The sequence below is a fragment of the Desmodus rotundus genome, chromosome 3, assembly GCF_022682495.2.
Source record: "Desmodus rotundus isolate HL8 chromosome 3, HLdesRot8A.1, whole genome shotgun sequence".
Taxonomy (NCBI): Eukaryota; Metazoa; Chordata; class Mammalia; order Chiroptera; family Phyllostomidae; genus Desmodus; species Desmodus rotundus.
The window spans coordinates 34,251-48,610 of record NC_071389.1 but is presented as its reverse complement, the minus strand read 5'-3'; the positions used below and the strand labels follow the sequence as shown (position 1 = coordinate 48,610).

At 55.1% G+C, this 14,360-nt stretch overlaps 1 protein-coding gene across 1 annotated transcript; it reads left to right on the top strand.

Annotated features, from left to right (window-relative positions):
- The first annotated feature begins 9,729 nt into the window (after positions 1-9,729).
- MRPS24 (mitochondrial ribosomal protein S24) lies at positions 9,730-13,478 on the top strand. The gene is made up of 4 exons (XM_053920254.2): positions 9,730-9,827; positions 9,912-9,980; positions 10,103-10,214; positions 11,862-13,478. The coding sequence occupies exons 1-4, from the start codon at positions 9,789-9,791 to the stop codon at positions 12,143-12,145; spliced, it is 504 nt and encodes a 167-aa protein (XP_053776229.1). The 5' UTR covers positions 9,730-9,788; the 3' UTR covers positions 12,146-13,478.
- The last annotated feature ends 882 nt before the right edge of the window (positions 13,479-14,360 follow it).

The window sequence follows — 14,360 nt, the reverse complement described above, 5'->3', positions numbered from 1 at the left end:
TTGAACTTTGTGAGGGCGCCTAGACTGTTTTCCCCGGTGGCTGCACCATTTCACAGTCCCACTGGCAGTGCACGAGGGTTCCAACTTCCGCACAAGCTCGCCAACGCGTGTCGTTTTTCTTTTCTTTGACTACAGCCGTTCTAGTGGATGCAGCGTGGTGCCTGGCTTGTTCATTTTATGCGCTTGTTTTCTCAGTAGTTGAACAGTGGATTCGGAAGGCAGCCACCTACCAGGGGTGGGGGAGCGAGTGGCCCCGAGCCGGGACTAGAACCTTTGCCTCCGCAAGTTCCAGCAGCTCCTCTGGGAGGCTGTGGGATCTCTATGACCAACGGCCTCAGAGAGGCCGCGCAACCTGCTCGGGCACATGCAGCGTCTCCCTGGGGGAAGAGCTCACTGATCCAAAGCCCCCTTGTCCCCTACTTATTCCCTGGTGTCCTTGCAGGCTGGGTCTTGGGAATTGGAAGGGTCCCCAGAGGCGCTTCAATGGCCAAACCTGTCGGAACCAAATTCCTACATGTAGATATTTCTTGGAATAGGAGCCTCTAGTAGTGGATTTGGGAACCTGGCCACGGCTGTGTCTTTTCTGTAACAGCTTCCTGTTTGCTCACCAGTATTTTACGTTTTGGAGTCCCCGCCGGGCGGCGGTTCGCCGGGGAGCGGCGACCCCTGGTGGCGGCTCTGCGCACCCGCGCGGAGGCGCGGCTGCTGCTCCTGCCCAGGACCCCGAGGCTTCTTGGCCAAAAAGCGCACGTGTTGTTCGTTGAGTGTGTGGACCAAGGACCGGACCTGACCCGCGCGCCCTCAGTGACAGTGTGCGAGGGTCCACGACGTCTAGGAACAGGACAGGGGTGCGAGGAGGGAGGGAGGGGCCGTTGCTCAGTAATCCAGGTGCCGGATGAAGCAAGACCCGGGTGCAAGCAGACAGGACCCCAAGTCCCAGAGGCTCTGTTTTTGTTTGTTTGTTTATTTGTTTTGGCTCTCTTAAGGGGTGAGCAGATGGAGGGGCTTGATGTGGGGACGTTTCCTTGACACAGGAGGATGATGAGAGGGGTGACCGGTGGCCCTAGAGCCTCACCAACCTCTTTAGAGCAGGAGCCTCTTTGGATGTCACAGATTCGAGGGTGCAGGGGACCTCTGCCTCCTGTCCTCCTGGCTCTAGTGTGGAGAAGTCTGGGTTGTGAGAGGCGGGGACCAGCCTCTGCTGCCCTTCCCAGGGCTCCTCCGCGGCCTGACCCAGCAGATGTGCGTGACAGCGGTCGAAGGCCTTGCTTCACGCCACCGAGATGTAAGACCGCGGCTCCCGGTCCCGTGCCCTGATGGCTGCCGCAGCACCCATCTGCAGGCCGCAGGGGGCTTCGCACCGTCCACTTATTCTCACTGTTCAGGAGACATTGCAGTGACAGAGCTGTCCGGCCCAGGGTCGCATCTTCTCACTGAGAGCTTTGGGCGAAACTCCAGGGCCCCCGGCCCAGATTCAGACTCTGCAGGAAGGGCTGCTGGACATGCTGGTCGTTTGTGGGAGCTGTTTCTCTCTCCCTGCGAGAAGTTACCTGCTTACCCATCATGGGCCGGTGGCATTTCTGAGTTTGGAAAAGCACACAGAAACTGACCTGTCAAGGAGTCTGAGATTCCATCTAGTGGTCCTTGGCCTTGGCCTTGGCGTAGCCAGATTAGGGATCCCTGGGGACAGCAGGGGCCTGGGGCCCACTCGGATATCTGGGATGGTTCTGGTTGAGTCCATTTACTCAACAATGTGTATTAAGCACCTACTATAAGCAGAGACTTTGGGAGACACCTAGCACACCTCAGTGACGGAAGCAGACCCCGCCCCTGGGCCTCCGCTGTAGCCCGTGAGTCACTCACAGGTCCCGCCCAGCACACAGCAGCGCCGTTGCCCTCAGCCTCTGCCGCATGTGCGTGGCGCATCTTCCCAGATTCTGACAGGATGACAGGTCACAGGAAATCCTAAAAAAGCGAGTGGACTTTGGGTCCAGAAGGAGGGCTTCCTGTGTCTACAGAACAAGGTGGGGGTAGAGTCTGGGGTCGGTGGGTGCGGAGGACCTGGCAGAACACTGGACCTTATGTACCTGCTGATCCCCGAGAGAGGGCTGAGTCTGGCAGCTTCTGCTGCAGAAGGTCAGGGGTCAAAGAGGACTGTGGGTGGGGCCCCAGTTCCCCAGAGGCTGAGTCGTCCTCTAGAGTCCTAGCCCCACCACAGTCCCATCCTGCTGCCTGCCCCTCTCCACACTCACCCCCTGACCACCAGCACCAGGCCCAGAAAGGGAGGTGTGCGGGTGGCCTGCTCACACATCTGTCTCAGGCCTCGGTCCAGATGCCCAGGGGCGGTGAGGGCTGGGCCGGGCCGTGTCCGGGCCCTTTGGGAGAAGTGTCAGTGGCAAGGAGAGACTCACACAGACTGTGTTAAACCTGCTGGATCACCAGGACGGCTACACAGGGCCCAGGGGTGGGATGCGCCCTAGCATAGAGCCCAACAAGGGACTACGGGAAGACAGGGCGGAGGGAATGGCCAGGGCTTGGACTCTGCGGCCCACTTGCCTCCCTCAGGGCCATATCTCTGCGGTGGGAACCTGGCCGGATCAGGTGTGAGATTTCGACCAACCCCTGCACTTTCTTATTTCGAGCTGGAGTTTTGTCTATGAGCAGATCAGCTGGCCTGGCTCAGACCTCTTCTACCTTCTCCAGACCCAGCTGCAGCATCTGGAGTCCACTGGGGCAGGGCTGGAAGGTGAGGGTCCTGGGCCGGGTTTCCCCTAAAGGCATGGTGCCTTCCTGCCTTCGGAGAGGCGCTGTGAGCCTGTTCCTTATTCTGCTCCAGAACCAGGTCCCGAGCCCCAGCGAGCTCCAGGGCCAGAGCCTGGTCTGGCCCTGGCTCCACCCCAGTGCAGGAGCAGCAGCTCCCACCTCCCCCACAGCGGGAGCACCTGGACCACTGGCTCTGGTGTGACTTCCAACTCCAGCCCCAGAGTGTGACCCCTGGGCTGTGGCACCAAGAATCTGCCAGGCGAGGAGAGGCCCAGACTCCTGGGGTTCCCTCCAAGGCCAGTGGTGGAAGAGTTGACCCTAAAGGGCGAAGTGGACAGCAGGGACCGACGGGGCTGGGGGCGGTCAGGCTTCCCCTCCGCCACCAGCTGCCCTGGCCTGCCTTTACCTACCCAGAAACCTCTGGTCTAGGTCCCAACCCCACTACCAATGGTGTGACCCGGGTACTTTCCTCACCCACTAGCCCTCGCTGTCCAGCCGTGCAGAGTGGAGGGGACGCGAGCAGTGCCTGCTGCACAGAGCAGCCAGGCGGATTCGATGAGGCAGAACAGGAGGCTGTGCAGGCCCTGGCCCTCTGGGTGGGGGAGGGGAGCTCACTGCAGCCTGGTGAGTCACCAACCCGTCTGCTCAGGAGACTCAGCAGAAATGGAGTAGGCCCGAGATGGGCACTTGACCACGAGGGAGACAGGTGCACGCAGCCCATGGCTGAGGCCACATCTGAGTGGGCCATGGGACCAGAGGGCTGAGCAGGGTGCTGGAAGATGCCCTGCTGGGACAAGCAGGCTTGAACTGCATCCTGGAGCTCCGAGGCAGTGGGGATGGGCTGGGTGTAAACACCCCTCTCCCTTCCTGGCCAGTGTTGGACTCTGGGTGGTCCGGGGCTGGGCATCCTCGGTGGACAGAGAACTAAACCCAGGGACCCCCACGAGACTTGTGCCACATCCTTGGCTTCCTGAGCTCCAGCTCTGACCAGTGGCCACTGCCAGGGGCTTGGGGCACTGTGGCCACTGGGCTGAGGGGTGGCAGGTCTGGTGACACTCTCCCTTCTTCCGGGAGCTGGTCACACAGGTGGTGCTGCACCACTGGCTGGGATCCATATGGTCCCAAGGGAGAAAGCCTGGAATGAGCACCTGGCACCCACCGTCTGTGCGGGCATCACCCAGTTCAACATGGGGCCAACTGCATAGTTACCACCTGCCTCAGAGCCCCAGAGCTATGGCCCAGAAAGGGGCTGGGACAGTGGAGTGCCTCACCGAGGTAGCCATGGTGGAGGTGGCTAGGGAAGGTCCCTGGTGCTTTCTCCGCCATCAGGACCCACATCTGTAGCCTGAGCCCCTGTCCAGGCCCCCTGCCGGGGGCCCCTGACCTTAACTCTCAGCTCTCAGCAGTGGGAGGCTCACTTGCTACCTCACTCCTTCCTCTAGTTGAGCTGAAACCCTCCTCGGTGAATGTTGCTCTTTGGGTCCTAACTGTGGCCCCCCTTGGCTGCCTGAGCACCTGTCCCCCTCAGGAGGGGCTGAGGCCAGGGCCACCATGGCTCCTGCACCCCAGTTCAGAGCTCACCTCTTCCCTCCCGCAGACTGAACCCTCAGGGACTTCTCGCTGCTAGAGATGTGGGGGAAAGTTTCCAGTGGGTAGGTCCCACTCCATAGGAGGAGCAGGGTGCTGAGGGAGCTCCATATGTCTTCCAAAGTCCCCACAGCAGCTGGGACCTCCTGGGAGACAGCCAACCCTGGGGACTGGGCTGGTGTGCAGGGCCTGGAACCTCCCTGGAACCTCTGGCCACCAATTCTGCTTTGGGAATCAGTTTCCTTAAATGTCAGATTCTGGGTTGAGCCAAATTGGAGACTCTCAGGTGTTTCTAGCAAGAGAACCCTATGCCACCAAAACCAGTCAAAACAAAGCTGGTCAATAGAGGTGGGGCCGGAGGCTCAGGTGACGACATGAGAGCCCTCACTGTCCCCCAGACACCGTCCTGCTCAGGGGAGCCCAGGGAAGACGCCCACCCAGGCATTTTGAAAGTTTCTGGTTCTCACATAAAAGGAATTCCTGCTTAGTCCCTCACACTAGTACTCAGTGCCTCCTTCCCTCTCCCCTTCCTCTGGGGGACGCTCTCCCGAACATTTAAAAACTTGTTAGAATGGACAATGAGGGGGTGTCAGCCAGGAGGTGCTGGTGGCCCCGATCCAGGGAGGGGCCTGTGCCTGTGAGCAGGGCCTCCCAAAGGGAAGGGGAAGAGGAAGGGAACGCGGGCAGGTGCAGGACGGTGCTCTGGACTGAAGAACAGATTTTAACCGGCGGGGGGCACAGGCAGGGAGTAGAAGTGGGGAGGTCAATGTTACAGGAATCTGGTGCTGGTTGTGCTCCTGCAAAGGGCCGAACCACCTCCTCCTCTCCACCTGCCCCCTTCCCAGCTGCCTGCTCAAGTCCCGCCCCAAACCCCAGCCAGGGGAGAGTGTGTGGCAGGGTCCCTTCAAGTGGGATGACCAAGACTCAACCCAAACCTGCAAAACCTATGGGATTCCTGTTTGTCCGGGGTACAGTGTGTACATGCTTTTCTGGCCCATCTTGGCACATTTAGGCCTTGGTTCTGGACTTTGAACTGGGGTAGAACCAGTCTTCTTCAGTTTAAATACTTGTAAAACGCAGTTGACAAGTAGTGTTTCTGCCTCATTTACCGAATGCGAGCAATAATTAAGATGAGGCATGTAAAGGGCTTAAAATAGGAATTATATCAAAGTGAGCTTATTACCAAGTCTGGATTCTCTCTCTCTCTCTCTTTTTTTTTTTGATTCTCCTATTAATGCAGAGTAGGCAGAGCCCGTAAGCAAGGAAAATGTGGTATTTGCTGCCACCTCGTGGACACTTTTTGAATAATACTTCAGTCGCTGAGGACGGCGGGGGGGGGGTTGGCGGGGGGAGTAATCTCTGCTGCCATCTCGTGTTCACTTTGTGAATAGCACCTGAGTGAAAGTAATCAGGAACCGCTCTTTTCTGCTGCTAGTGTGCACTTCGAGAATAAAAGTGGATGGAGGCCACCAGGAAAAGCTCTATTTTCTGTGCATCTTGAGAATGACACCTAAGAGGAAGTTACCAGAAAAAGGTTTTCTCTGATGCCATAAAGTGTTTAACCAACTAGTGAATAACACCTGCGGATGTCATCATACAATGTTATACTCTGCTGCCATCTAGTGTGCATCGTGGGAATAAAACCTGTGTGTAGCTCAAAAGGAAAAGCACTTCATGCCCTATCCCATGCAACTAGTAACAACTAAATGTGTATTATCACAAAATGTTATTCCCTGCTGCCACCTAGTGTGCATTTTGAAAATAACACCTGAGTGGGGGGCCAGCAGGAAAAGTTTTTCTCTGCTGCAGAGTTGCCTGCTTCTTAGAAATAACACCTGAGGTCCTACCCTGACTGGTGTGGCTCAGTGGTTTAGGCCTTGCCCTGCAAACCAAAAGGCCAATGGGTCAGTACCTGGCCTGGGCACGTGCCTGGGTCGTGGGCCAGGCAAGTGATCAATGTTTCTCTCACTTTCTCCTTCCCTTCTTATCTCTCTAAGAATAAATAAATAAATAAAATGTTTTTAAAAAATGTAACATCTGAGGCCCTGGGCAGGTAGCTCAGTGGGTAGGAGTGTCATCTGGATGCGCCAAGGTTGCGGGCTCAGTCCCCTGTCAGGGCCCACACAAGTACCAACCAATGAGTGCACTGGTAAGTGGGAAAAACAAACTGATCTCTCTCTCTCTCTCTCTGTCTCTCTGTCTCTCTCTCTCTCTCTCTCTCTGTCTCTCTCTTTCTCTCTCAAAATCAGTCAGTAAAAGAAAGTTTAAAAGGTAACACCTGAGTGGAGGACACTAAGAAAAGCTATTCTCTGCTTCCATCTTATGTGTAACCTGTGAACAACAGCTGAGTGTTTGCCATCACAAAAAGTTATTGTCTGCTGCCTAGTGTGCATGTTGAAGCTAACAACCGCGTTCAGTTCAAGAGGAACAGCTCTGCTATACTCTAAAGTGCACATGGGGAAACAAATCTGAGAGGCAGGCACCAGGAAATGCACTACTCCACAGCCATCTAGTGTGCAGCCAGTGAATAACAAGGGGTTACGAAAATTTATTCTCTGCTTTTATTTAGTGTGCATCTAGTGAGTAACATCTGACTGGTTCTTGTCAGTAAATGTGCCTCTCTGCTGCCATCTACTGTTCACCTTGGGAATCATACCCAAGTTCAGGTTGAAGAAAAGCCCTTTTTTGTTGCCATCTAGTGTGCATGTTAGAAACACCACAGCAAAGTTGGTCAGGAAACGCACTTCTGTGCTGCCATCTAATGTTAATCTTTGAAATAACAGCCTTAGGGAAGTTCGTTGATCTACAGAGGGGCTGCCCCTAAGCTTTGCTGGGGGGGGGGGGGGTGGCGGGCAATCCTGGGGAGACTGCACCTAAATTAGTGGATTCTGAAGTGGACTATAGGTGCTTATCAAACCTACATAGAAGAATTCAGGGCCATTCCTCCCTGCTCACACTGTCCACTTTCGGCGAGTGCCCTCTGGCTCCCCTGTGTCTACCTGAAGACACACACACTCAGATCCTCATCATACTGCCCACTCTAGCCTGACTCCCCCCACTAACAACATTCCACACTCTCCTACCCGGCATATTTTGGTCTACAAAATGACACCCATAGAATATTTTATAGTGGTTGCAGAATAAGACTGTACCAGAATCCCCTGTTAGTGGACTTTGATTTTAAAATGTGTCCAGTTTTTTGCTGTGATATGTAAAGCTGGCATCAACAACTTTGTAACTAAATCTTAATTACTTCCACAGGGCGGAAGTGGAATTGCTGGTCAGAGGGATGTGTATTTTGATGTGTTTCTGAGTGGCTGAGTTTATACTCTGGCCGGCAGTTTCTGAGAATTCTGACGTTTTCTCCACGTGGCTGTGAACCGGAGCCATCGTGGCCACCTTCGGAAACAGTGACATCCAGACCTGGACTCAGAACCCCTGAGGTTCTGGTTTTGAGGCTCTGAGTTGCAACCAAGATTTGTAGTTTTGAAAGGCTCCTTGTGAGATTTTGATATGCAGCCAATTTGAGAGGAGAAAGTGGTGTTTCATTATTTTAATTACAATGTTCTTCTGGAATTGTTTCAGACAGTCAGATTTGGGAGAAGTGGCCCCAGAAATAAAAGCCTCTGAGAGAGGAGCGGCTGTGGCCATCACAGGTATGGCTGGAAGAGTCGGAAGTTTTTTCATTTGGAAATTGTTGCGACTGGAGAACATTTCATTCCTGTTCTGCCCCCTTGTCCAATGTGCATGACGGTTGGAGGCCACAGTTTCAAAAATTAGAAATAAAACATTCCTAGTGATGTGGGCATGAAAGACACTGTTCTATCAACAGTTACTTTTTGAGGGCCCAGTTTCAAGTGGTCAAAGGAACCTTGACCCTGGAGAATGTGCATGCTGCACGAAGCCCAGAGACTGGTGCCTGGGCCCCTTCCGTCTCCCTGGTGTGATCTCAGGTAGCTCACCCTCCACCTGTGTTTCCATTTCCCTCCACGCAGAGGGAAGTCTTACCCTCCCTTCCATGGGAACCACAGCCACATCGGGGGGATGATGAAGGCAAAGTCAAAACAAAACAAAACCCAGCCAAATGTTGGCAATTTCCTATATTCAACCAAACAGAAACAATGACAGCTATTCATCTGACAGCTCTGTGAGAGCTAGTACTATCAACAAACCCATTTTATAGATGATGGAACTGAGGCTGAAGTGTGCAGAGATTGTTATGCCAGGCCCAACTCCACAGCCTAGAGCCTAGGTTTTTTTCCACTACTGTGCTGAGTCCTGAAATAAGACATCCAGTGTTGCTACTTTTCCCTGTGACGTTAGTAATGACTGGAGACCGTGCTGATGCTCTGGTCCGGGGACCACAGGCCCTGTGATACAGATCCTGGCACAGGGGGAGCCCTGCCCTCATCCTCGAAGGACTGGATCGAGTGTTTTTTTTTTTAAAGATTTTATTTATTTATTTATTTTTAGAGAGAGAAGAAGGGAGGGAGAGAAACATCGATATGTGAGAGACACAGCCATTGGTTACCCCCAAACCCAGGCCTGTGCCCTGACTGGGAGTCAAACCATGACTGAAGGTCTGCAGGCCGCCACTGAATCCACTAAAACCACACCAGCCAGGGTAAACTGGGTCAAGTTTTAATCAAAATGGATTTTTTTTCACTTGTAGCTAGATCCAGGAGTTTCTTCTCTTTTTTAAAAAAAGTAATATTATTTGAAAATATTACAGAAAGTAAACTGTGATGGAAAAATATTTTTAAATTAATTAAAAACGGTTTAAAAAGTCAAACAAGTTTTCAGAAATATATGTTCGTTATAGAAAATACAGATAAACCAAAAGAAAAGAAGTGACACATGATCATACTGTCCAAAAATAAACGACTAACTTTTGGAATACTTTTACATTTTTTATTGTGTGTACACAAGTATATGATTTTTTTTTACAAAAATGGCATCTAAGTGACAGTTTTTCTGACCTGGTTTCCATGTATCGAGAGGACTTTAATGTAGTAAATATAATCCACATTGTAGTAATAATAATAGTAACAGTAATAATAATAATAAAATTTGGAGACAACTCAAGCAGCCTCATTTGTAGAACCTAAGAAGACACTCCAAGGGAAGGCTTGGGGCCCCGTTGTCGCCCTCAAGACCCCGGTTTGAGACTTAGGGTGAAACCTCTCGCTCAGCATCCTCCAACCTCCGGATCTGAACCAGGAAGCCAGGCGGAGGGGTGCAGAAACCAGCATCCGCGGTGCGGCCCTAGCCGCGAGGCCCCGCCCCCAGCCGCGAGGCCCCGCCCCAAGGCTCTTCACTGGCCGGGCGACTTGCACCCCCGCGCCGGCTTCGATTTGGGCTCGTCCGCGGTGCGGCCTCCCGGCGTTGACCTTTGCCCGGCCGTGCGCGGGTACGTCACGGGCTGCCCTTAGCCGAAGATGGCGGCGTCGGCGTGCTGCCGAGGCCTCGGGCCCCGGGTGAGTGGATGGTGCCGGTGCGGGCGGGACAGGCGGGTCGGGGGTGCCTCGGTTTCTGCGTCACGCTCTCCCGTTCACACACAGGTGCTTTCCTGGAGCCACGCGCTGCCGTGTGCCTGGCGCGCCCTGCACGTCTCCGCCGCGTGCGCCAAGGTGAGCGGTCCGGGGCCGGGGGTTGGGACGAGGGGCGGAGGGGACGCGGGCCGGAGGGGACGCGGGCCTGGGTCGCAGCCCGGGGTGGGGCGCGCGGACTCACGGCCGCCTTTTGCTCGTAGAATCGGGCGGCCCGGGTCCGAGTGGGCAAAGGGGACAAACCGGTGACGTACGAGGAGGCGCACGCTCCTCATCACATCGCCCACCGCAAAGGCTGGCTGTCGCTGCACACAGGTGAGGGGACCCCAGGCCGCCCCGGAGGTTCTGGGCTGTGACTCTCTAACCCAGACGCCACCCGAGCAGGTGCCCGATGTTCATTCCGGCCAGTAGTCGGTGACCAAATCCGAAGTCGGTTCCGTACGTGCAGAGAAGCGACCAGGCAGAGGCGGGTCAGGAGTGTGGACCTGGGTTTGGAGGATGCAGATCTGGCTCTGTTGGCGGGGAGCAAGGACTCCGATCCACCTCCTCGGAAATGACATTCGGGACTCGAGGCGGGAGTTGCTTTTGCTTTGCTGTCTGTCCGTCACCTGTGATTGATAGAGTGGCTCAGAGCCCGCAGAAGCGGCGGGGACACGCGCGACAGTGCGCTGTGCACACTGCAGTTCCCGTGGAGGCAGGGATTTTTCTGTCTTCTGTGTTCGTGAAAGTGCCTACTCTTGACACTTGCTCGGTCGTTCTCAGACACGGCCGTCTTCCCAGCTGAGGTTGAACAGGGTTCTGTGCTCTTTTTTAAGAAAAAGGTTATTTATTCTTTAAATTTTTAAATTGAGCTTATTGGGGTGACGTGGGTTAGTGAAGGTACACAGGCCTCAGTGCACAGACCTGTAAAACATCACCCGTTTAGTGAGCTCTCTGACCGCTCACCACCCCGAGTCAGGTCTCATCCCGGGCTCTGCCCTCTTGTTTCAGCGCTTCCCGAGGTTTCTCAGTGCCACGTTTTCGCAGTTTGGTCGGTGACTCCACTGCCGTAAAACGGCCGGGGACGCTGACCTGCTGGTCTAGGGTCCTGAGGGTGAGGAGGCCATGACGGCAGACTCTACAGAGAAAACGCGCAGGTCGGGTTGGCTGCCCCCAGGCCCGAGCCCTGGTGCGGCTGGGAGACTTCAGTGGTAACCGGCCGTGCAATAGACAAGGCGTCTTTAGATGGAGACACACACGACGGGGTACACCCCGTGTTGATCTGTTGGCAACAGTAGTGCGACCAAAGGCTCGTGACCCTGTGTTCCCGCAGGCGCTGTGGCTGAGGGTTTGCTCCTCGGTTGCTCACAGTGGCGTTGCCGTGGAACAGGGCTCCTGTGAATTAACCACAGTCACCTGCGTCTTGCTCAGTGTGAGAGTTTTCAGCTTGGATGTTTGCTGCGCCCCTACGTAGAGGAATTGTTTAAAGGCTCTTGTCCCTTCACCCTCCCCGGGGTCTGGTTCTGAGGTTGGAGGTGGGTGTGGAGGCCCAGCGGAAACTCTGCGGGGTGCAGCGGGTGCAGGGTCCCCACTGGGAATTCACTGGGTGAGGCCACGGCCCTGGCTGGTGAGAGAGCTCATGCCCCAAACCTCGAAGGAGCTGGTGGCCTCGTCTCCAGCCTGCGGGGTGACCAGTGTGCTAAGGCAGACAAGACAGAGTGGGAAAGGGAGTGAGGGAGTGAGGTCATCTGAGTTCTGTGTCCTGGCCAAGGCCTCATGCTTTCCCTTTGTGAAACAAGGAGAGGGCGACAGTACCTAGTTGGGGAGTTTGATGAAATGATGCACTTTGAATTTTAAAGCGTTGCTCTTATTCCACTTACAGAAGAGAAGAGGCAGGGTTGGGGTGGAACTGGGTGCCCTGTGCTGTTATCGGGTGTTACCTCTGCAACTCTGGCCGATTCCGTGGTGCCCTTCTCTGTTCAGGTAACCTGGATGGGCAGGACCACGCTGCAGAGCGCACGGTGGAGGATGTTTTCCTTCGCAAGTTTATGCTGGGCACCTTCCCCGGCTGCCTGGCCGACCAGCTCGTCCTGAAGCGCCGGGCTAACCAGGTGGAGATCTGCGCGCTGGTCCTGAGGCAGCTGCCTGCACACAAGTTCTACTTCCTCGTGGGCTACAGCGAGACCCTGCTGTCCCACTTCTACAAGTGTCCCGTGCGTGTGCACCTGCAGACGGTGCCCTCGAAGGCTGTGTATAAGTACATCTAGGACGCTCACCTTTTTTGCATCAAGCTCTAGCGTGCAAAGCACAGAGACGTGTGGGAAGGGGGGAGGTGGAAATGGGGAAACACAGCCCTGCAGAGTCCCCAGACTCCACTTTCAGTGCTGCTGTGGAGTAGCGGACTGTCCCTGTTGTCTGGCCGCCCGGTCCGCCTTTACCCTTTAGGTAGAAGAACTCAGGGTTTCCCTGGGGGCGCTGGGGTCCCGGGAAGGGGCCACTTACCACGGCTGCCGTCGCAGCTTTCAGGTGTGTGGAAGGTGTTACTGGCTGCAGTCACATGGCTTTCACCCGGGTCTCTGGTACTCGTTCGTCGTGCATAACTGAAACTTTAATCCTGGACCAGCGCCTCCCACTCCCCTCCTCCTGCCCCGGGTGGCCAGCCCTCTGCTCTGCTGCTCTGTCGGCTGCTGTCGGCGCCGCGTGAAAGCGGGACCGCGCAGAGTCTCGTTCTGGGTTGGGCTCATTCCACTTACCGTGCCGTCCTCGGTTTATCCACGTCCCAGGTGGAAGGACGTCCTTTATCGTGGCTGAGGGACATTCTGTCGTGTGTGTGCCACGTGTCAGTCCACCCACTGATGGGCACGAAGGCCGCTCCCGTGTCCGGGCCGCTGTGAATAACGCTGACACGGACTCGCAGGTGTGCGTGTGTGTCTGTGCTGCTGATTCCACTTCTTCCGGGCGGACCCCCGAGGAGGAGTGGCCGGGTCCCACGGTGGACCCAGTTTTGCTTTCTGAGGAGCCTCCAACCCGTCTGCCACAGGCTGCTCTAAACCACGTTCCTCCCTTTTCTCTGAAGGGAGCACAGCTGCGACTGGGGGAGATGGCAGTTGTCGCAGAGACCTGGCCCCCGTGTGATGTCACGGGGTTCTGGGCCAGTCCCGGCTTGTCCCACGACTGTCAGGTCACTTGTCTCTCATGTCGTAGTCACACCGAGTCATATCTGTTCTACAGTTTTTGCATTCTTCTTATTTCGGCATACGCTGTTACGGAAGCATAGTCCCACCCTAACGAGTGGTGTGCCAAGGTCCCAGCGTGTCCAGTACTTACTTAATTGGAGCAAACGGAGAATGCAGAACACGGGGAGAAAGGAGAGACGAGGAGAGGACAGAGAACACAGAAAACAGAAAAAATGCAAACAGAACGGACACAACGTGGAAAACGGAGAGAACAAGCACCATACTCATGCGTATTTTTAATAGGACATCACCCATTTTCTCTAGCTTTTCAGTTTGAGGCAATAGGTTTTTCTTAGTTGACTATTAATTTCTCTATTTTTTGAAAAGTAATTAATAAACATTGATGCACCATTATTAACTAAAATGTGTATTTTATTCAGTTTACCGCATTCGAGGCTCAGTCCCAGTGCCGGTGCCTCTGTGTGTTAGAGCCCTGACGGGTCTCCCACCAGAGAGGCTGATGTTGACCGAGGGTCCCTGGTGACGGAGTGGGGTGGGGTGGTCTGAAATAAAACCAGGAGAAAGAAGTGGGGCTCGAGAAAGGGTCTCAACTCTGTGCCGATGAGGGAGACTATTCTCTAGGCTGGGGTGGGGGAAGCTGTCGGCAGTTCTCATGCTCCGGAAGGGACAGGATCAGATCCCTAATTTTGAAAGATCAGGTGGTCACGGTGTGGAGGTTGGCTTGGACGAGCCGGGACAGGAAGCAGCGGGAGCAGTGAGAGGGCTGCTGCGGGGTGCTGTGGGGTGGTGCTGGCCTGAGCTGAGGTGGAACCCGAGTTTGCGGAGGAGCAGGGGTGTGAGGACCAGAGAGAGGCTGTGGTCAGTGCTGCCCTGAGGAGGAAGCCAGGCCGGTGCAGGAGTGAGTGCCCCCGGGGAGCTGGACTCTCTGGGCGCCAGTAGGAGAGTGCATTCTGCTGGAACGACACTATTTGCTAAACTCTTGATTTATTCAGCCCATAGAAGGTCAGAAGGGATACAGAAGGGAAGAGGGAGGGAGAGTGAGGCTGACCGCACGTTGGGCAGGAGCTAAACATCCCGCCTCCCTGAATCCTCCCAGCTGCCTAGAGGGGTCGGTTCCGCCATCTGGCTGAGGAGGAGACTGAGTTTCCACGGATTTGCCTGAAAGGGCACAGCTGGTGGGCGGTGGAGCCAGGAGTCAGCTCTGTGTGCTGCCACCTAGTGTGCAGCCAGTGAATAACACTTGAGGGCCTGTCCTGAAAAGTGATTCTCTGCTGTGACCTGGAGT